We start from the raw sequence: 23,588 nt of genomic DNA on the forward strand, positions 1-23,588 counted from the left end.
CAGTTCTTAATTAAGAAGGACAACTGTGGTATCACTTGAGATAAAAAGATATATAAAATACCTGCATGCTCACTGAACAAGGGGTGAGACAACAGCCCAGTTTACTTGGCTGGTTTTATGTTTAAGTTATGGAGGAAAAGCCTGAGGCGGGAAGGTTTACAAAGAACCCTAATCTAAACCCTAATAAAAATGCAAATCTTTACTGCTGCTGTACTTCTAATCTCCTAATTACACTAGGGGGAATAACCAGCATTTCCCTCCAATCCGTGGTCACCTAGTAGTGAGCTGATACAGAGGAAGACAGATAAAACACAGCAAACTGGAAAGGAGAGCATACCTTTCTGCACCCAAATAAAAGCAAAGACTTTGTTCAGTGACACCTTAAAGTGACATTAAAAAATAAAAGCATCATTAATTTGTCCTAATTCTGCATTTTACCCTGTTGCCATGAGTCTAATGGTAACCATCGTTAGAACGTGTGTTCTTTAAAAACAAAGCAGCCCTAAAGATAACCTCTTACCTGTTATGTTTTGTTTTGTTTTGAATAAAAAGCACCACGGAATACAAGAAGCCCCAGTCTATGTATTTTGTAAAACAACCACTGAGGAGGAACAGCCACAAACTCACAGTAACTGACCTCTGGGAGATATTAAAGTAAAATGTCTCAGCGAAGAGAACGCGATAAGAGTAGGCTCCTCACGTTTAAATTCCTGGCACCGTCTGTTTTAATGGCAATCGGAAGCCAGGTAAGACAGACAACCTTCAGGTACCAGACACAAGCCTCTACCTAGTGAAAGCAAAACCAAACCTGAAACAAGGAGATGGTAACAACCTTCTGGATGTCTTATTGCAGGAGAAACCAAGAACCTGTCCTTGTGTATTGTGTTTACCTGCGCACAGCCCATGAGGTGCACCACGGGTGCTTGTGGGCAGCTTTACGACCCCAGACAGCCACGAGTGAGCACACAGGCACACTGCGCAGGGGGAGGAGATGCGCTGCCACCATCCTCTGCTGGCACAGGTGGCCGTGATCCCACAGCTGCCTGCAGCACGCCTGGCATTTGCAACCCCAACTGGCTTTTGGGATAACGCGTATTTAACTTACTGATTTCAGACAGCAGCAGACAGATGGAAATACTTCAGCTAGGAACAAAAGGAACAACACTAACAGCTCGCTAACCGCAGCTTGTTTGATCTCGCCTGTCTCAGAAGTTTCCAGCACAATTACACACCATCTCCTCTCCAAGGCATCTCCTCTAAGATACCATCTCCCCTCCAAAACCTTAGGCTCCAGTTATCTCTGTACATTTAAATCTACGAATGCCCAGGATACCCTATGAGGTAAGATAATTATCTTTTATAAGTGCATACAACAGACTTACTACGTGATGTCCTCCAACTCCTACAAATAGCTGCACGATTACATCAGAATTTTCTGCTAATAATTACTGCTTATTCCTGGTCTGCGAAACACAAAAAAGGCAGCAGTTATAAGCAGAGCACGCAACAGATGAGAGCTGGATGTACCGGCCGGCTCAGTGGCCGGGCTGTATCGGTACAAAAGCAGCGCTGGGTTACAGGACAGCAGTCACACCAGCGTCTGGGAGGGGTAAAAATATCTGCACTGACAACAGCACTGGAATTACTCATAGGGCTCTCGAAGCAGCAGGAGCAAGACTGTCAAGGGAAAAAATTATTATTTTTAAGAGATCTGAAAAGCGGAAGCATTGTTGATTATAATTAGCACGTAATCTGAAACTGACTATACCATGCGGCACACATGAGACAAGACAATTAGCATTTAATTAGGAGCTTTGTGCTCTTTCTTCTACCTCTTTGATAGCTCAAATGATTGCTTTAGAGTCTCTCTTGCTCTTCTTTTGTTCTAATTCCTTCCATATAATTTAATTTTTCCCAGATTTTGGTGGTTATTTTCTAAAAAATATTTCTTGACTTAAAAATTTCTTTTAACCCAAATGAAGTGAATCTGATAACTAAAACTTCTCATTTGACTGGAAAACCAAATGGATTTACCCAGACTGAAATACTTATCTGAACAGAAGACTCAACAGATTTCCAAAAAGTCATGAGCACGTGCATGTGAATATGTGCGGTCCCATTAAAACCAGGGTGATCATTCATGCCTTTTAGTGTCAGACACATTTGACTTAAAAGCTTAGCAGTTTTTAATCAGGCAAAAACTCCTCAGACCCTGGCTAAAATGGTACAGAGCAGCTCTAGTGGCAGCCTGGGACTCGGGTCAAAAAGTCAGGAACAATAATGAAGCCTGATCAAGAAGGAAAAGTTTAAGCCAAGTTAAACTCCTGCATTCCTCCCACCCTCAAAGCTGACAATCTGCCTAGAGCAGATGTTGCAGAGCCGTATTTCCTCTGGTAACCTCAGCGAAGGCCACACACACATTTCCAACTGGCTAAATTCTCTCTTCCATGTTTTGCAGACCTGGAATGACAGCCCTCTTCACAGAAACTTCCAGCTTTAGCTTGCAGCTGCTTATAGAAAGGTACTAGATGAAAAATCATAATAAGCTGCCACAGAAGGTGATGTTGTCTGGCTCCTGAATGGCTACTGTCTTCCATGGGGGATATCCTGGCATTTTTGTGCATAAAGAAACCTGGATCCCAGAAGCCTGGAGGGGAGGTGGTATGCTAAGGGTCTTAATGCACAACCTTTGAGCAGGATTTTAACCTGGGGCCTTCAATACTCGATCACATTTTCTACCACTCACTTGACAGGCTCAGGCAAAAACACTGGTGCAGTGACCCTGGATCTAAGAGCACTAAACAAGAGCTGTTTCAACCCCTAGTCTCCTGTGATGACACAGAGAGAACAGGTAGCATGCACCGAAGAACACCGCATGTCTATAAGTAACCATAAAAAGAAAGAAAAAGTTAATTTTCTCCAAAAGACCTTTTCATTTTCCTTTGAGCTGCCTTTCTACTCTCTCTTGAAAACCCAAGACAAAACAATTTGGGTTATTTATTCAGCTCCCCATTAGTGCCAAGTTCCTCAAACTGGTCCAAAGAGCACCATTTTTTAGGGCTCCTAAAAAAATAACATTAGCTGGGTGCAGACAGTCCTGCACAAAGCATACCCTCGGTAGGAGAGCTGAATTTAGTCTCATTAACAAACGTAGACAGATCAGATGGCTGCGGGTAATCCTGCTTGTCCGTGTTCAGGTCCACAGTCATGCAGGTCCACTTCTGACTGGTCACTGAAGACGCCAGTTTCTCCTCATCTGTCGCATGAACGACCGTGGATATGACAGGAGGTGTTTCTGGAGTAGGCAGTGGGGTGGGATCCTGTAGAAAACAAGGGCTGATTAATGCTCTTCTCTTCCATAAGAGGCAGAATAGTCAACTCTGAATTCCTCTGCCTGACCACAGTCATCTTTTTAATTCCATGCTCTTCACTGCAGCCCTGTATAAAATACTTACAGAAAAATATTAAGCGCTTCATTGGGAATTGTACTAGTGACAAGTCCTCCTGGTATAGCTAAACTCTCTGATGATAAACACTCGTGTTGCAAAGCTGCCTTGATAACAAGGAAGAAAGAAAACCCAGAATGGTTTAAATCTGCCAGGCACTTGACATAAGTGGCACCCATCACCCATGACAGAAGTCCCTGAGTAGCTACACCGACTTTTTAGGCTTCCCTCAAATGAGCAAGCCTGCCTAGGGCTGAGAGGTCAGGAACCCTTTCTTCACTTCTGGGCTGTCAGTAAAAGGGGAGGACGGCCGAGGGGAAGATGAAAGCAGCACGGAAGGAGCCGTGCCGCATCAAAGCAGTTGGGCTCTTACACGCGGAGCAGCTTTTGTTAACTCCTCTTCCAAGAAAGCCACCTGCTGGCTGTTTACGACAAGGAATAAAAACCATCCGAGCACATGCTCCTGGTAGAGCAGCCCATGTGTTTTATTTCTGTTTTCCTTCCAGCCCACCAGCTTTATGCATTCGGTTTCTTACTTTGATATCAATTTCCCAAGTCAGACAGTTAGCTTCATTTTTCAGACTGATACCTGACTTAAAGGTATTTATTCATCTTGCTGCTCTGTTGTAATGTAGGGCTTTCCAAAGCACGTTCATTAATAGTCTAATTGCAATTCCCAGGGCTAATATACATTGTACAGGAGCTAATATACATCGTATGCAGGCCAAAAGATTAATACCTTATGATTATAGGCCTGTGTGCTGTACATGGACACCAATATGCTTATATTCTTTACAACAGCTCTTCTGTTATTAGATTCTACATTTAAGTAAATGAAATTTCTCTCTGTGCCCCTCCAAGAATACAATAACACAGATCACAATGATGCAGTACTTTACCTGAGAAGGAGGATCGGATAGTGGGGATCTTTTTGGTGATTTTTTCACCCTAAAAGTATCACTAAAAATAGAATTAAAACAGTTAATATGGTAAAACCAGAAAGAATCGTGTCATTTCACACTTAGCAAGAGGCAGCTACAGAAAATGCAATCTCTGTAAGCCTTTCTGCTTCAAAATCCCATCCATTAGGCAGCAGCACCACAGAGAAACATGCTGTAGGGACTTATTTTTGTCATGCACTTGGAACAGGCCTTGATTCCCCAAAAGCTGAGAAAAGCAGGATTGCCATATTTCTAAATTCACTGAAAAAAAGTGTTTTTTTTTTTTTTTTTTTTTTTCCTTTCATGCTAGCTACTGACACGTTTACAGAGCTGCTTCATTGCAATTCAAATCCCCGCTCCACCCCAGGCATCCTCAGTGGCCTCAAGCAAACTTCTTAGCTTGTCTGCTTCAGTTTCCCACCTGAAAATCAAGCCCAAACCACATCTTTAGAAGAATGACCTGAGAATTAAAACTGTGATAGTCAGCAAGCTCTAAGAAGCCCATAAGTCATTAAGATGAGAAAGAAATGGGTGTGCTTTGGATGAACTACACAAAAAGCGAGGCCGATGCTGTTGCCAAGATGCCAGCACAAAGCTCCGTCTTTACTCGTACACCCAAGAGTCCCCCCTTAAAAACAGCTACAGCAACCAATATGGCAGTTCTGCTTCCCCTGACAGCTCAAATGCAAACTGGGACTACACACACTGCAGCCCTTCAGAATCCCCCAAATTTGAAACAGGCAAAAAGAATGAAGAATATGTGATATATTTATGAGTGTTGCCTTTATGTTTATTCACAACTGGTTGAAGGTATTTCCTAACAGGGACATAAACCGATTATCTACCTGGTCTCTTGCTGTGCATCGCCACAGCTACTCAAACACATTTTTGCTACTAACTAGAAAAGGCGGAAAATATCACACCAAACTCACTGATAAAGATTTAATGTTAGAATTTGAGATGCTTTTTTTACTGCCCATCAGCTCATCCCTGATCAATGAGTGGCAAGGTCAACACTGGAAATTATAATGGAGGGTTTCAGTTGGTAGAGGGTGAATCAATACCACATCTGTAGGGGAAAATAAATTGGGCAGTTGAATATTAGGGTGTTCAATGCTACTAATTATCTAGTTAGGGTGCTGGAAATAATTAGGATAACTTATTCCTTTAAGAAGGAGAAACACTTTATGCGGTACTTAAGCAAGAGTGATTGTACAATGTTGTTGTACAACAGCAGAAATAAAACTTTACTGTATTAGCTCAAGGATAGGAAATCTGTATGGTTTTTAAAAGAGGATCTTCTTTGACAGGCAAACAGATAATGAGGCACCAGATTCTTGTAGCTCATTCACAGGCAGGCGTTTTACTTAAAAAAGCTTTCATATGTGCCAGTGAAGTGACACAGTTAGCATAAGAGCTTCATGCTGATTAACTGATCATGCTGCAAAATAAATGAGTAAAATTAAAAAGCCCATAAATCAAAGAAGAAACTGGAAATGTTAGCTTGGAATTACTTACAACAGAGAACATACAGACATCACATCTTCTACCATCCTAAGACAAATAAGACAAAGAAAAGAGAGACAGACAGAAGGAACTGACAAAAAAGATAAACCTACAAACAGTCCGTTAATGTTAATGTGTTAAGGCAACCCGGTCATGCACATCTTCTACCTGCATAATGTTAACCTCTACTTTTTATTGTGAAATAGTTTAAGAAAAAAAAAAAATTAATTAAGTTCTTTCATGTTGTGAAATTCAGTGAGATACTTTAGCCACGCTTCCATCTCACAAAGCACATTTTTCAAAGCCGAGGCCACTGAGCTAAGTTTTTATCAACCAGCCCTGATGGTAGCCACCTGCTTTTTGCCTCCCCAGCGCAGCACTCGGTTGATGAGGGATGTCGGCCCGCCTGCAACAGCGCTTAGGCTTCGGGGAAGAGCACTGCTACCGAGCCCGGCAGCTGCCGCGCCGCCCTCCTCACGGGTGGCACCCTTGGGAGGTGGCGTCTTCCCCTCTCGCCCGGCGCTTTGGGGAGCAAGGCCGACACAAGGCCCCTGTTTTGCCTCACCGCTGTCAGCAGGCACTCGGGAGGCATCGGCTGCTCTTTGTTCGGCATCTCCTGAGCACGACGAGCTGTCTCCAAACAGCTCAGCACTTAGGCATACGACCAGCGAGTGATCTGTGTCAAGCTGCCATCTTTTCTAAAAATTCCCCCTCTTCACACGGGGGTCAGTCCTTCGACTGCTTCAGGTTTCATTCACGAACAACAGCCGGTTATTTTTATTGATTGTGAGGGATGTAAGGCAGCGTACAGCACAGGCTCAAAGTAGTCAAGCTTAGCAAGGGCTTAAGCTCGTGCCTGGCTTCTTCACCTCCCATAGGCCTCACCTAGAAATCGAAGTCTGGCTGTATGAGGAAAACGTTCTCAAACTGGCCCATGGAGTTTTATTTCTGTAACCCCCAATGCTGCTAGTAACCCCCCTGACTTGGCAAAAGCCACTAAGTAGGGTTTTAGAAGTCCTGGTAGATCACAGCATCACTTCCACCCCAAACACCCTCCTTTCTGCCCCTTGGAGCCGAAGCATTTTGACCCAGCTTCTCTCTGCTGCCCCATCTGCTGCCCCCACGCCCGCCCTGCATCCCACGGAGGAGCCATGCTGAGAGCCCTTTTTGCAGAGAAACCAGTGACAGGCAGAGGCAAATACAGCCACTGCTTCCCACAGCAGCCCCCAGCAAGCCTTAGGCCAATTTTCTTCTAGAGGCATTACAGCTGCTGGCATTAAGGTGCAAATCCTCTTTGTTAGGAACCCATTGCAGACACAGGTTATGGGGCTGCAGTGGGCAGATGTGTATCATAACACAGCAAAATCGGTCCTAGGCAAGGGCAAAAAAATCCTGTAACCCTCCTGAAATAAGATTTACGAAACTCTTTTTAAATTCACGTTGTCCCCAAGTTAACAATTTGGAATTGATTCCGCTATTCACAGCAGATGGTGGACCCACGAGGTTTGTAGTGGGGGTCTGTCCGCTCCACAATGACTCCTGGATGACACAAGGAGGCTCTGGCTGGCTGTAAATATCGGACTGCAGGATCTGGTGACATTAAAATCCCCCTCTCTCCTTCTGGTCTTCCCAAGCAAGACTCAAAGAGTTCCTCTCCTGCAGTCAGACTTTTAAATCTTTTTCTTTTGGACCAAACCAGTTTGGACTTTAGGCTCAGAAAACGCATCAGCTTAGTATCCATCTTAATTCTCACCTTAATTCCCCCTAAATGTGAGGCACATCTCAAAAAGAAGCAAAACCACCACCACCAAAAAAAAAAATAATAAACAGGCTCCTCCCTTAATAAACGTCTCAAATGTACAGCAGTCTGACTTCCAGAATGCTCCTAAAAACTAAAAATGGCACACGCTTCCTCAAATCTGGCAAGGGAGGTGAATTAGATGTCTGGATGGTAGCTGGCAGCTCAGGAAAACTGAACAATCTTCTTCTCACTGCACGAGGTAGGACATTTTTTGCATGCTTTACATTAACTATATTATCTTCAAATTGCCTGGCTTTTACCCATTTTTAGTTACATTATTTTTAGTCAGCTGACATTTAAACGATAAAGGGACATGCTGCGAGATATTTTCTTATAGATACATACAGAATAACAATTTCAGATTAACGGGGTATAAACTTACTGATTACCAACTCAAAAAAATATAAGATAAGGGTAAGATAGCAGAACATGCACACCAGCAAGTGAACCATTGGATTACCAGAACTAGCCACTGAGGTTCCTATCCAAATATCTAAATACAACAATTTCGAACATTTATCCTGCAGTTTGCCCAATGTGCCTAAAAGCTGGATGTTCCCCTACCATGTAGCAGTCTAGGAGATTTCAACCCTTCTGAAGAATCCTAAGCTCTTTCACAGAAAGGAAACTTCAAGTTTTTTAGTCCTCTATTTAAAAACTATCCATTTCACTTTTGAGAACACCGCACCTTTCGATGTGTTTTCTTTTCAATAGTGTAAGTCACCGGATAAAACCTGCTGTGTGCAGTAGGGGATTTGTTCTTGCCTTACTATTTCATGTCCCACTCAAAAAATATGATTCATAAAATATTCTTTACTGGTATGAATCAGCTTAAACAATTTCAAATTCCAAGATGAGGTCACAGAAAATTTGGCACAAACTTGAGAAAATTTGGACTTAATCAGATTGAAAGCTACACTGAGCCCCTAAACTTCAAAAACCCAATGCCCAGCCCAGTGGCCTCATCTGGCTTTAATTTATCCCTGGTTCTCCCTTTTGGTCTGGAAACGTCAAGCTATTGAGGTAACAGGTTGAGGGAAAGCACATACAGGCAGGAGTCCAGCTGCATGGTTAACAACACTCAGCGGCATCTTCCTTTCTCTATTCAACCCTAAAACCGATATAAGTGGGCTAACGGGTAGGGATGTGCTGCTTCTAATCCAGAAATAGCTGAGCCCTTTAACTTACGTCTTTAGAGGCGTCTTCTTCTTTTTTGCGGGTTTATTCAAGCTGTCTCCATCGGTCCCGTTTGTTTCATTGGCACTGGCTGGTATCTCAAAGGAGGCTGGAGATTTGGTGGGCGAGCTGGCGATCTTAGAAGACGACTTGAAAGGGTCAATAGAGTCCTCGCACATGTCTGGCTCGAAACTGTACGTTTGTTGAGGCAGTTTGGGAGATTCTTGCATTTTTGTACTAGATGAGAACGGGTTAAAATTGGGATCATCCCACTTGTCAATATCAAAAGTGTAAGATCCTTTTGTGATAGGGATCTCATTTGGATCAGTGGGTGTCTTGGTTGGTGTGGTCGGAACGTTATCAAGCTTTTCCACTGACTTTTTAGTCTTTGGCCTCCGTAGTGGCATTTTAGCACCAGGCTTTTTACCTGCTTTTTTAGGAGGAGTGCTCTCCTGCGGGTCTTCACCGATCCCTTTTTCTTCAGAATAATCAAACTCCAGCCTCACCGCAACACCTTTGACCGGAGGGTCCTCTTGTCCTCCGGTGTCAGGCGGAGTCACCTCCACAGCCTCAGGTGCCGTTGTAAGAGGTAGCGTTTTCTTACTGGCAGGGGGAGAGTTTTGTACTTTGCTGCCTCCAGTGCTAAACGCACTAATCCCTTCAAAACTGTCTGGATCCAAAGGGTAGGATCCCTCAGGCACAGCTGGGGCCTCCTGTTTCTCAGCAGAGATTTTAGAAGGTTCAGTACATTCAGGTTTTACTGAGTCAGCCTTTGCTTCAGATGTTGGTTTATCCTCACCTGGGGCAGAAGCTGCTTGGTCAACGTCAGACGGCTCTTGTGGCGTTTCCTTCACAGGCGGAGCATCGAGAGATTTTTTTGCTGATGGCTTCTTTTTTAAGGAAGCTGGCCTGGATTTCTTGGTTCGCTTAAGGGTACTGGAAGCACTACTTGAACCAGTACCATATGCATCTGCTGCTGGCGCTAGCGTCTCATTATTGCCAAGATAAGACGCTCCATCAAAATCACTAGCTTGCAAGCTAAGAGACCGAGATAATGTAGATTTGGAAATTGGCACTGAATCGGTTGATTTTCTTCGAACATTCGCTTTGGGGTCACGATTCTTCGATTCCGGAGAGCTCGGTCCTAAGGCATGGAGAGAATCGACCAACTCAATGTTATCAAAGTCCAAGTTGTACGTTCCACTGCTGGCTATTGGCTTGTCCTCATCAAAGACGGTGGAAAAAGAATGGGAAGGGGGACGAAAAGGGCTTTCTTCAACGGATTCACTGTGGGACACATCAGCTACAGGGACAGTTTCCGAAGATAATCCTGTGGGAACAAACAGAAAAATCAGCGAATTTTAAACACATTTTAAAAACTGGTGCTTAGTAATCTTGCTATAATCTAATACTCACACACACAAAAAAATAATAAAAATAGTAAAAAAAGAAAGGGTAAAAATCATTCAGATGGAGTAAACAATGATTGAAGGACATAGGAACTGAAGTGACATTTTCAATATACGAACTAGACAAGAAAAAAAAAGTTCTCCCCAGGAAAAAGATTCAAGTCAAGTAGCATGAAAACACAAAATATGCATTGGAATAGCCTCTTGAGGATACCTTCTGAACTAATTATCACTTAGTTAAAGAGATGGATATTACTATAACATTCTAAATACGCCACGTACCAGAAAATCCGAACTTTGAACATTTTATTGCTCGTTTTCTCCTATTCTAAAGAGTTCACAGCATTGTGTCAGAGTTCTTCTGCAGTAAATTTCCTGTAAATTTGGCCACTGCTTCAGCAATTACATGTTGATCTTAAGTTTTGTTTCCCATGTGCTATTTTTACTAATTTCCCAGAGGGACAGCACAATGGAACATGGCTTCCTCTCCACAACCCATCAATGTTGCTCCTCTGTCTGCCCCAAGAAGTCAATACACTAAACTTTGACCTCATAATTCCAAGTTTACAATAAGACACGAATCATGGAGAATTTCATATGAAATAAATTACGGCAAATATTATAAAAAAAAAATAATCAGTTCAACAACTATATAAGTAATCTCAGTTGCAAATATTCTATAAGAAAGACAATTAGAAGCTGCCTACAGATTATTCAAAACAGATTTCTCAAAGCATAGCGCTAACCCAGTGATGAAAGGAAAATTTTATAGAGAGAATTATATGCCAGAACCATTCAACCGAACATCTTTTCATTGTAATTAAAGGCTCGCTTATCAAATGGAATCCTAAAAAGATTTATAGCAGTCTCTTGACTTGTTATATATTGGACAAAATAGAAAAATATACAGTGCATATCAAAAAGAAAGTACACCAGTAGGAAAGGATTAAGATGATGGACCCTTCTGCCTTCCACCTCATTAAAGTTCATTACCAAAATGCTTTACGGATCCTGGATATGGCTTGCTCCAGTTGTCATTGTCCCTGCCCAAGCCTAACACCGTCACCTCCACCACCGTGTCCGTGTCCCGGTCAGGGTGTGGAGCCCTGGGAAATCCCTCCAGTTCACAACCCACGCTACGCTAAGCTGGCTGCTAGGGCTGCACCCAGCAGCTGGGCTCCCTCTGATGAGAACGGGAGCAAAATGATTCAGTGCTTCCCACTGAGCAACGCAGCATTTTTCGTGTTTTCAATTTTAATGTCATGCAATTTTAAAGAGAAGCACACTCAAGCAAAAATGAATGCTTTGCTCATACTTAAATGATTTCAGAGAAATTTCTATGCATCTTTTTCACTTCATTCTTGACATGTTTTGCAAAACAATTTCCATTTTGCCCAGCTACATTCATTACTGCTTTTCATAAAAGCAAGGTGGACAGAGAATGAATCACATTTTGTCAGAAGTTATGAGTGGATTAAGAACAGAAAGAACTGTTTTTCTTTATTCCAGAAGAAACAGTATCTCTGCATAGAAATTATGGGAATTATTACTTACGGATGTAGAGAACAGAAGAAGTTTAAGGAAATCAGATACATTTCCCATAGCAGTAGCTTAGAGCAGCACCAGGTATTTTCAGAGATTTTCAAAGGAGTGACAGCTACACAGTTTCTCTCAAGACTCAAATTTTACGGAATTACGTGAACTAAACATATTGTTTTACTGCGTTTTTTTTTTTTTTTTTCCTAAATGAATGCTAGTAATGAGGCAGTATTTCAGGACAGTTTATTTTTTCCTCATCTCCATGGGGCTGTGCTTGGTTTCAGTCTGGCTGATTGGCCATTCATTAGGCACAATTTGCTGAGCTCGTGTTTGCTTCACACACACCTCACTTCTGACGCTGGTGGGACTCAAAGAGTGTCGTAAAACTCCAGCGTTAGGCTCATCTGTGCGTTTTACACCACCGTGGAAGGGAAGACACCTAACCGGGATACAGAGCTATAAAAACCGCATAGCTGTACAACGTCAGCACAGAACAAATCTAGGTCAGCGTGAAATAAAAGAGGGATCTGAACACAGCCTTCTGAAATTACGCGTGGTTTTCATTCCCTCGTGTGCCCACCAGGGGTAAGGCTTTTTGTTCAAAGTCAGTACAAACATATATTTAATATAGATATATATAAAATCAATGCCCTGCAGGACCTGGAGTGCAGCAGACAGATGCGGTAGAGTTGAATTTGGGAAGGCATCACAGCAGCAAATGAATGTGTGACGCTTCCCATGCCCAGGGTAGACCAGCCTTCCAATTTGACGTTCTCCACGTAACACGGAGCTTGAAGCCCTTTGGTTGATTATTTCACAGCTTCCTCCTCACCAAATCCTTCACCCACAGTGCAGATTTCTGCAGAGCGCAGCTCAGCTCGCCACTGCGATATTTCCATTGTTTCTTTATGGAACGACGTGGGAAATGGAGAAGACAGCTTTTGGGAGCCATGCAATGCTGCTCTTCAGCTCCTGCCCCACTGCCCGGGGATCACCTGCCTGGGAACAGCAGCAGTGCAGGAGGGGAAGAGGTGAATGCTCTTTGCTGTCGCAGAGTAGCACAGCTTTGTAGCACTACAAAGAGATATTAAGACCTGACTTTAAGAGCATATTCAGAGAGCAGAGCCATTTGTCTTCTTAGACCACACGATTAAGCAAATCAGTCTTACTAATTACTGCATTTCATTAAAATGCAGCTCGATCGTGGAGGAAGGTACCACGCTACAAGCTCTGCAAAGGAAGGCAGAACTTGCTCTGGAGAGAGGCCAGCACAAGGTTTTAAACCAGGCTTATGCCTTTTAGGGGCTTATAGCAGGGTGCTGACAGTCCCCCACAAATCGTCCCAGTAGGAGATGCCCACAGGCGGGTACTAGGTGGTGGAAAGCATTCCAGGAGCATGAGCGACAGCAGAGAAACCTGTACTGAAAAACAGGTGCTCCGCGAAAGAAATCTCCCATTGCATTCATTGAGAAGGCCCAAGGACTATTCCTTCTGCACGGACATTTCTTTGCAGAGAAAGTCTGCCTGGATTAGGCATGAAAAAAACCCACCGCCAACAACAAAAAAGCACCAACAAACCCCAGGCTTCTTGACTGCAGGTGGTGAGACCTCTTGTGAGAGCGGCATGAAACATTCAGTGCGTGGCATTTTCATGTCACCTACCGTGGCAGAAGAAAAACTCGCAGGAAAGCCATTATAAGGCTGCTTGCGTTCATAAACAAACAAAAATCGACAAAGCGGATACTTTTTTATTTTTCTAGTCAACTACAGAAATCAATTTTTGCGCGTTATGATTTTGTACCAAGATTGTGACAGCGCCTCGGATGACAGCAAACCTCCAACAGCCCACCAGGATCGTGGGGCAGCCCCAGCCCTCCCTGAAGGAAGCTGCAGAGATGCCCCGCGCAGCCCCGCAGCCCGCGTGCAGGGCATGCGGTGCTCACCGGCGAGCACAAAGTTACCAGGCCTAATAAAGCAAATACAGCAGAAATTAAATTATACTCCTGCTTTCTAGAGGAAAAACAAGGATGAAGAAACGTTTGGAAAATGCATGCAGCATGCACCCCCACACTGCTATAATGAAATACCTCAGCAGACAAGCACATTTTGCCTGTAGCACATAGGAATTGGAATTACCTAACACTACACATTTTCAAACAGCTTATTTCACGTTCCTGCTTGTCATAAAGGCCTTTGAAGTTATGAAATCAATTACTAGCGCTATTGTTAAAATTGCTGTAAAAATACTTCTGCCATTTATTCTGAGTTAAAATGTTGGATATAAAGCTTATTTTCAATTTTCTTGTGTCAGGCAAAAACACAAAAGAATGTTTTCCATAGAAAAATTCAGTTTGTTTTTGTCTGGGTCATCATCTCTCTACTGGGAGGGCTGACTTCAATTCCCCTGGCACAAGAAGGAACTGGACACAGGTCTCCCACAAGAGATGAGTGGGTTGTAATGAGTAGACGGGGCTCCAGCTCTTGCATCTTCCCCCGTGTATAATCTGAGTTCTCTAAATCATTGGAGAATGTAGGGGGAGAGGAAATGCCCCTGCCTAAGCAAGAATTCCTGGCCAGAGACAGGGAATTTGAGAGAAAGGGCTTGAAGCACTTTGTGGTGCTCAGTGGGACCTGCTGCGAGGAGCCGATGGGACAGGCTGGGGACCCGCAGCCTCCTGTGCATTCACTTCACCTGAACTAGGTGCACGGAAAGCTCCTGGCCTACAGATAAGCACCTCAAACGATAATTTAAAAGGCTACCAAACTTAAGAAAAGAACAAAATACCAACCTCAAGCTCATTTGCTTCGAGAGTCCAACCCGCGCTCCCCACAGCCAACAAAACGTTTGGACGGGAGCTTCCCTCCAGACCGGCCTGCCGAGCGGCTCCCCGCTTCTGCTCAGCCCCTCGCTCTGCCGCTGATGGACTGGGGCCATGCAGCAGGTTTCACACCGCCAGGAGCTGGCACAAACCCAGGGTGTCTCTAGCTGTATTTCACTTTCATCATATTTATTAAGCCAGCGTTGAAGTCAACCTAATTAAAAACTCTCCTCTTGGCTTTCCAGCAGTGGGGTCCAGCTGTTGCGCTAATGACGCGATGCGGCACCACCGCAACCGTCTGCATCCATAATTGTTGTCAGACACAGATCAAATGATCCTTCAAACACTTCTGTGCTTCCTCCTTCCACCCAAACACACGCTTCATCACCAGCGTCCTGTCGAAGACAAAGGCGCGCGGCTGGCGAAGCAGAACCCCAGCTGGCCGGCGCTGCCTCTCGCTGCGTGCCGGGCTCTCCTGTTGCCCATATTCCTTATTCCTCTTAGCGAAACCTCTTTATTTAGCTGTATGGTACCAACGAGGGGCCCTGCTTCAACTGCCCATAGCCCCCCGGTAACTCATCCTGTTTGTGCGCAGCCACATACACAACCTATGAGGTAAGTAACCCGTAAGATAACTGGGACTCGAGTGGTTTATAAAACACAAAACATTAAACCAAAACGTCACTTCTCTGAAGCATATAAACACCTAAATTACAGTCTCACTGTTGTTAATTTCTTCAAAAGGTTTCAGAAACAAGTGAATGCTTTGTGTTGCCCTCCTACATCTGAATTTTTTCTGCATTACACAGCTCTCTTCTCCCGTATAACCCCCCGTTGTATAACTGCATTTTGCATCATTTTGGAATGCGGAACGCAGCTCTGGTAGTTTGTGGCAATTCGCCTCCCATGGACAAATCTGATTTGCAAATGAAACATTTTCATCTCTGCCATCCAATGGCTTTTAATATAGTTCACGCTGGCTATGAATAGATATAGTCAGTTTCCTATCTTTATTTGGGAATGCCCAAAAGAAAGGAGGAGGAGGTCTGGGACGCAGGAAGAAAAGAATCACATGTGACAGGGATGCACATGTGTATTCAGGGGTTGAAGATAATCTACTGCAGTAATTAAAAACATGCTGCAATGCTGTTTAGCATATGCATTCTTTGTTCTTTCAGCGCTTAACTTGTTTTGTCATCACAGATACTAAGATTTAGAAAAAGGAAGGAAGATGGAGAACGAGTAATGTTGCTTGCTGCAGTGAAGAAGGAACTGTAAAGGAGAAACTGCCAGGAGAGCTCTTCCCAGTATTTTATTTCGTGGAATCAGTTTGTTGAAATCCTTCCAGTTTCTTTTAAACTCATAGCATAAAATCACACTCTTAAAGAGCACTCCTTAATGCATAAGCCCCAGAAATGCTTTAGGTGTCTCAAGCCATTTCCAAGACTTATTTGTCGCATTCCCAAAGTTTTAAATCAAGCCCGACAGCATTTGCAATACACGCACCAGCCACGGACGTTGCTTTGCCACTGCTAAACGCAGCCACTACAGTGGGAAATGGAAGCTTTAAAGCACTGCATGGCAGCATTATGCAGCTTTCCAAAGGAAACGTAAGCCAGCTTTAGCCTGCTTAGAGTAAAATTGCCTTTACACAATTTAGCAATGTAATCAAGATGACTTGGCTTTTGGATGGGAAAACAGACAGCATAATAGGCAATTCAGACTTAAACTGTTGAGCTGTCATTTGACAACCCAAACAAAGCTATTTTGGGATAAGGAGTGCCTTCTACTCCCCCATATTCTATTATCCAATTTGGAGAACAAAGAACACCTTTTGTGGGGGGGAAGAGGGCAAAGCTTTTTGTTTCTGGAATGTAATATTCCCTTCTTAAAAGTTACCTTGCCAAGATGTTCCATTTTTATGTATCTATGTTACCTATACATTCACACTCATACTGCTCTGTTACTGTACCACAGAGCTAATATAAATATTTCTGCTGTTCTAGGAGCTTTTTGTTCACTTTCTGCTTTAGGTGCCAATACAGTTGAAATAGTATTTTGTTAACTGTCGCTGCTAGCAGTGTTCAGCCAGGTGCCTGCATGTCGTACCTCCTTTTTCTAAGCACCTCTGAAAAGCTCCTAAAATACTGAGAAGAGGGAATGAAATTTGATTCTAAAGGAAGAATATTTTTTCTAGAAAGCTCCTATTTCCTTTATTATTTGCCCAATGGTATGGGCAGATTCTCTAATACTTTACTCCAGGAGCTGACAGGGTTTCTCCTCTCAGCACGGACAAGGCTCAGCATACACTAACTGATCTCCCAGGAAACAATTTATTAGCATCCATTACTTGCCTCTGCTAACACAAACACCTCACCTCAGCTTCACCTTCCTCAGCAACCTGTCCCACCCACGGCACGCTCCTTACCCGTGTCTTCCAAGGACAGCTGGGGCTTTATTTCTTGTTCTGCTAGGTCTGCTACAACTGCTGCTGCCACTTCGGGGGGTGGCTGGGGCGGTGATGGTGGAGCCTTGACCGGTGTGGTGGACTCCGGGGTCTCAAATGCTTCTTCTGAGTCAGAGCTCCTGGGGAAAATCAAGCAAGAGAGTTTTCTTAACAGCCTGGTCTAGCGAGGAGAGGGAAGATTCATGTCGGCAGTGGAAGATCCTACTCGGAAACGCAGGGCTTTCTGAGCCGATGGCAGAGACCTCAGCTATCAGGCCACCTCTGCGATTTCCAAAGGGATCCCACAAGGAGATATTACACCACAGTGTGATTTCCAGAACAGAATATCATGGTCACGATCTTCTTGTCACTCCTTTGTGTCACAACAGTGAACACGTATTTGGAAACAAACCCATTCTGCAAAGCCTGCTTTTCAGTGTGAAGGAGGTTCAACCATGCACACAACACCGACACCCCTATATCAGTTTCCGAAACTTTCCTTGGTGCAAGTGTACATAAACGAATACATAAAACGAAAAGGATCTTCTCAAGAGTTATTTCATAGCTTCATTAAAAAACAAAACAAAAAAAAAAAAGCTCTTAAAATAGCAAAGTTCCTTGTGTGCTCCTACAGGTGAGAGCACACACGGAGATACCTGAGGTGCAGCTCATCCTTGGGTATGCTGCTTCCAGGGAAACACTTTTTACTTTTTTGTAGAATTTTCCCTAGCCCTCTGTAAACAGTAAACGTATAGGTTTGTTAAAAAGGTGAGATGAGGCGTAAAATGCACAGTCCTGGTACCGCCAATAATCCTTTTCTAGCACTGCGGGCTCACGCAGCCACAAGCAAGAGAAGGACCCCAACGGGTTGGTGTCAGCCCAGCGAGGAAACAGCAGTACCCCGCATGGAGCCAGTCAAAGGAAATGCAGGCCTGAAAGGCAACACCTATAGGAAATGATGGGAAACCTAAATGATAAGTGAAGATCTAAACCACATAAGGACTTGCAATCTACTCTCGCAGGAGCAGATCTGAAAACCTGGAATCCTGTTTAAACTACATCCCTTCAAAGAGGCAGCGTGCCTTAAGTTCAAAATATTTTAAGTTTACGAACAACTGAGAACAAAGAACTTCTGGAAATAAAGCTCCACCGTAGTTAGTCAACAAAGTAATGTTTTCTCCTCCTTCCACAGAAGTGCTTCAGGAAACAAAGTCGAAGAACCAAACAGAAACAGAATGTGGTATTTTTCCTGTAGAGAAATGTTTCCGGTCATAAAAATAAACCTAGAAAGTTATCATCTAAACCAACAAAATGAAAGGTAATTCGTCCCTCTCGTGTTTTCACGTGATTCTCATTGCCTGAGCTTCAGCACAGCTTCGTTTTGCCAATATTTAGTAATCTCAGCAAGGCTCCGATCCGATACTTTTAATTTTCGCCTGCCCCCCTCCATAAGCAACAATATAATCAGTAAAAACTTTCTTAACCATAACTCAAATGCAGCTGAGTTTGTTACAAGGAGCAGTCTTATAGCAAATAGCAAAGCTTGGTATTTAACACGGAGGTCTGAAGGGAAGCCCCACACCAGAGAAGTGTTCGTTGTCACCTCCTGCAATGTGGGAGAGAGCGTAAAGCCTGGGAGCATAGCCCAGGACTGAGCTCCAAGGTCTACATCGCATATATCCTGGGAAAATGAGAACCTGTGCTGAATTGGGTCGGTTTTCCTTAGAGAAAACACGGGATGGTCTCTCTCGCATAGAATATTTTTAAGACTGCAATTGTACTTTCAAACCGTAACAAAAGATTTTCCCAGAACAACAGGATTTCCTGTGAAAAGGAAATTACGAATAGAACTGGCTGAAATATGTAATGTCTTTTCTCTGAAAAATACAGGAGTACACGGAAAAATAAATAATGCTGCTGCAAAGTTCCTGGTGCAGGAGAGCTTGCCAGGCAGCGATGTGCTGTGAGAGCCAGCACCGAGCCCAAGCAGCAGGCGGGGATCCAGATCTGGTGGAGGGAAGGGCCCCTTCTGTCCTCTTGACCATTATCCTGAAGCTCCAGCCGAGGACGAAATGGGGTGAGATGGGACACGTGGAGTTTAGAGACGGAGAACTCATTTGCTGGTCCTGGCTCGTAACGGTGTGGAGAATGGGTCTGCAAGCACGGAGTACAAGCAGTTAAAAGCTATGGGGTGGAGCAGGCACTCACGCGGCCTTGTAGCAGTTAAAAGCTACGGGGTAGAGCAGGCATTCACACGGCCTTGTAGCCAGCCTGGGAAATCAGGGGGAGCTTGCATCAATAACGTATCTCACATCTTTCCATCTGCATCCTTTGGTCGTGTACACAATGGGCAAAAAAAAAAAAAATTAGAGAGATTGCAGAAGCTATAAAATGGCTAGATGACAGTAACAAAATGACTAGAAGTACTCTTACGGTCCTTCTCTTTCACCTCTCAGACATGGCCAGTAAACAGCGAATGGGAAGGCAGCCGGCGAGCAGTGAGTGCAGTGGACACAGGCAGGGAGAGGAGCAGGGGAGAGCCCCAAAATACGGGCATCCTACAGGACAAGCTGTGGTGTAGGAGCGCTCCTGCTCTCACCTGGAGGCTTGGAGCAACTGAAGGCAGTTACCAGGGTTGACTTCTTTTTGTTCCCTTTGGCCTCGTGGAAATCCAGCCCCAGAAGTTACATTACCTTCTTTTTTTTTGTAGACCACGGACATTTATAATTTTAAGTCCTTCACTTCAGAATGAAAAATAGCCTTTCTGTCACCGTAGCCGGAAAGCAGTCAGTATGCAAGGATGAGATTTCTTCCAGCCGTGCCTCTCCTCGCTGTTTGCCCTCTGCAAGCAGGACAGCCGCTACAGCACGGTCACCCTGGTTGTCACTCGGAGCCTAGATTTGTTACCAGAGTTTGCAGCGGAGCCGTTACAACGCCTCCAGCCCCACCAGGAGTCCTGCAGTCTCGCTCGGGTTCTTCCAGTACTGACACTACAGCAGTACAAACGGCGCAGGTGTGCACTCAGGTTTTATTTCACAGGCATGAAAGGGACGTCTGACCTCCAACAGAACCTAAACAAGGCGCCCGTGGCAGGGCTGTGACACGTGGACGGCGGCCAGCAGCACCGCTTCCTACTGACGAGCGCAAGGGAGCGCATTCGGAACTGGTGTGTGCAGAGGGAGCTCCGCTAGCTGCTGTGGGGTCGCGCCACTTTCAGTCACACCTTTATACAATTTGGATTTAGTGTTTAGCCCGCTTCAAAACAAAGCCATGCCTAACGGAGCAGCGATCTATTGGCGTTTGCTGCACACAGTCTGGAGAAGAACAGGTGGGTGGTATTTTGGCATCTGGAAGGCAGGAGCTGGGTTCCCATCTTCTAGAAGCAGCGCTCGTGCTGGGAGCAAGGAGAGGGCCATGGAGCTGCTCCCCAGCAGCCAGGGCTCGTCGAATCACAAGGAGCAACATCAAGACTGGCTTCAGGGCTTTGCTCCATCACAGCCAAGCTGAACATCCTCCATCCATCTACATTCAAATTTGTGTATTTCCTTCCAAACTTAGCACTTTGGACAAAATACAATAAATAGGTGAGGTTGATGGTTGGCTTGATGATCTCAAAGGTCTTTTCCAACCTGCGTGACACCAAACTCGCCTTGTTACTGCAGCTTGGCCCAGTTTAGTTGTAGTCTCTCAAGCACGCCATGCAGACTGTCAACAAAACCTGGACCTTGAGAACCGAACAACAAGTAAAGTGCTCAAAGCACATCCATCTGTCACCAGAGGGACATTCTCTCAAGAATCACACACGGTTTGGGTCCTGCTGCCGGACGAGCTGGCATACGCCGCCATGGACTGGGAGTCCCAAAGCCGTGCGATGGAGGGACCCAAATGAGCAAGCGCGGCGGTGCTGTTTCAGAAGCGTGAGCTGTGGCACCACCTAAAGGCAAGGCACAGATTCCAGTAGACCTGGCAATCCAAAGCATCGAAAGCTATTATATCATAGTTAAGATACAAATTTCACATCAGTATTTACTGAATGATTTATCAAATACCGTGAGAGGAATCTAAATCATCAAGAAAAAAAAAAAAAAAAAGCAGTTTCTTAAGATGCTCGGTTTAGTACTGAAGATGAATTTTGGTTTTCGTTCCTGTAATCCCACTGGGAGATGCGCTGGAAATAAAAAGGAGGAATGAGTTCCGTAGTCTCACCTCCATCGATCACTTTCAGAGATGATCCTCATAAAAGCTGCATGAATAATTCAGGTCTGTTTTCTGATGAGATCCGAGCCGAGGATGTAGGACTGGCTGTACACTGCTGAGGCCAATCCTGTCTTGCACGTTACTTAAACGGGCACATATACTCATCCTATCCTGGCAAAGCCATAGATAGAAAGATTTGAAAAGACACTCAGTAACTTTAAGCTTTCGAGTCCATAGAGCACAGAGGCAAGGCGCTCAGAGATGTGCATTAATTTCAGTCAGACTCTTCCACTGCGAACAGTCCGATAAAAGCTTTTCAAATCTCCTGGTCCCATTTTTCACAGTTAAATTGATTTTTCCCGTACAGGTCTTAAAAAAATAAAACAGGAAAGAGAACACTGAGGCAGCATGTTTCAGCGTCAGTCTCAAGCCTGAGGATCAGTCCAACCCTCAGCTGTGCCATTGAAGTGCTGCACGTACGTGGTCTTGGGCAACCCACTTCTGCATCCGCCTCAAGCCTGCCTCACCCACGCAGGCTGTGAATTCTTCACGAACAGCTTATCGCTGTGAATCTACACAGAGTTCAGCGGAAAACAAAAATTGAAGACTGCTATCCTGGCACATATTAAATTTGAGCTTTTTTCTTATTCTATTTATAAAAAATTCAATAACGGACTCCCTCTGTAATTCATCTTGTGGTATTGTTCATGCTGCAGTTACACAACGCGGTAACAGAGATGCATATCACCTCCTTTCCCCCTTTCTTCCTTCAGACTTTCAAATGTTGTTCAGGGTCATAACTCCAAATCAGCAGGAGAGCCCCAACTCTACAGCCCTTCCCGGAGATCAAGCTACCAATTCAGGCCAGCAGCCCTTACCTGACCCTAGGGCCTACTCACAGCAAACAAGAATATTGTATGTTACAACAAAAGGTCATTTTTTTCATCCCAGCACAAGGTTAGAGTAATATCAAAAACGTTTCAGCTTTATGTGCTGGCGTTTCCGTACGGTATTTGCCTACTCAGCGACTCCAGGCCAACGCAGGGCTCCACGTTAATCAGCTGCTCTTAACGTGGTGCTTGTCGGCTGGGCCATTTGGCACCTACCTGCTCTGAGGAACAAACAACATCACAGATTTTAAATTTTAACATTAAATTTGTATGGCAACATACAGAAAGCATGTCGGATACAATGGTAGATTCATTTGGTTAAGTATTAAATATTAATATCTGGTACCTGAACTAGTCTTTCTGTCATCCACAGATCTGTTAAACTTGTGGTATTGAAAAGCAACACAAAGAGTGGTAGTTATATGCCTCACGAACGATATTTCCCTTCTCTCTAGTAAAATACACCATTAAAATGACCAAACTTCTCAGAAACAACTCAACAGTACCAACAGCACTTCACGCAGAGAAAAGCAAAACCATCAGCCTTGGCCAAGCCTACCGAAGCTGAAGGGTCAGTGACATGTCGGGGACCACTTACAGCCACCTGCCCTTCCCCTCCCTGTCCCCACGGGGAAGGCTCCCAGCACGGTGTGTGACTGTCACATTCGGGAGCTGGGGAGGCACAAACATGTCGCTTACACGTCCCCGGCCTCCGCTTACAAGACAGCTCCTTTAGGGACACATTTCCGACCATTGACTATCGATGGACTTCCCTCACACTGCTCTATGGATATCCAGCAGCAAGAGCATCTAACCTACAATTAAATAAATCACACGCGGAGCATCACTCCTGGTTCGTACCCGCAGGATGAGAACCAAGCCTCAGGACTCACACCAATAAAACAGCGCCTGGTACCCAGGAGGAAAGCAGAGGAAAACCAAGCGCACTGTTCTCCCAGGGTCTGCTCCAGCGAAATCCGACTGTGATGGAAACCGATGGGAATTCACAGCTTCCTAGGGCTGAATCTGTACGAGGGAAGTACCTCACCTTCTGGGGGGAAGCTGCCTGCCGTACCGCACGGGGTTTATGTACAGAAAATGTATGCGCACATCCCAGAAAAGACAATTACGCCTCTAGCTACTCGCCTGCCTTGCAACACTGGAGGAATGTTCTATAGGCTTCTGCCTTGCAAAGTCTGATCACCAAGACAAAACGGTAATTTCACCACAGGATTGTTGCAGCTTAGACTAAATAGCTGGAAAGTAATTTCAGTCTCACTTTATAACATCCCTAACTGCCGCCCTGTAGATCTTTTTTGGTTTTACTTTAAAACTGGGCACAGTTCAATGAAAGATAGGCACAACAGCTTCTTGAATCACAAAAATTTAAAATAATTTTAGATAAGTTATCCCTCAAC

The 23,588-nt window shown here is 44.4% G+C and overlaps 1 protein-coding gene across 11 annotated transcripts in view; it reads right to left on the reverse strand.

Annotated features, from left to right (window-relative positions):
• The window catches only part of TACC2 (transforming acidic coiled-coil containing protein 2), a 131,391-nt gene that overhangs the window by 24,043 nt on the left and 83,760 nt on the right, over positions 1-23,588 (reverse strand). For 8 of the 11 annotated variants that reach the window (XM_067000460.1, XM_067000453.1, XM_067000463.1 and 5 more), the window contains 5 exons: positions 17,066-17,223; positions 8,883-10,200; positions 5,906-5,941; positions 4,346-4,406; positions 3,113-3,320 (listed from right to left, as the gene is read on the reverse strand). In XM_067000460.1, the coding sequence (XP_066856561.1) occupies positions 3,113-3,320; positions 4,346-4,406; positions 5,906-5,941; positions 8,883-10,200; positions 17,066-17,223 (1,781 nt within the window). The remainder of the gene's footprint in view (positions 1-3,112; positions 3,321-4,345; positions 4,407-5,905; positions 5,942-8,882; positions 10,201-17,065; positions 17,224-23,588) is intronic. The other 3 variants (XM_067000457.1, XM_067000462.1, XM_067000458.1) reach the window with 2 other exon arrangements.

The sequence above is a fragment of the Anser cygnoides genome, chromosome 7, assembly GCF_040182565.1.
Source record: "Anser cygnoides isolate HZ-2024a breed goose chromosome 7, Taihu_goose_T2T_genome, whole genome shotgun sequence".
Taxonomy (NCBI): domain Eukaryota; kingdom Metazoa; phylum Chordata; class Aves; order Anseriformes; family Anatidae; genus Anser; species Anser cygnoides.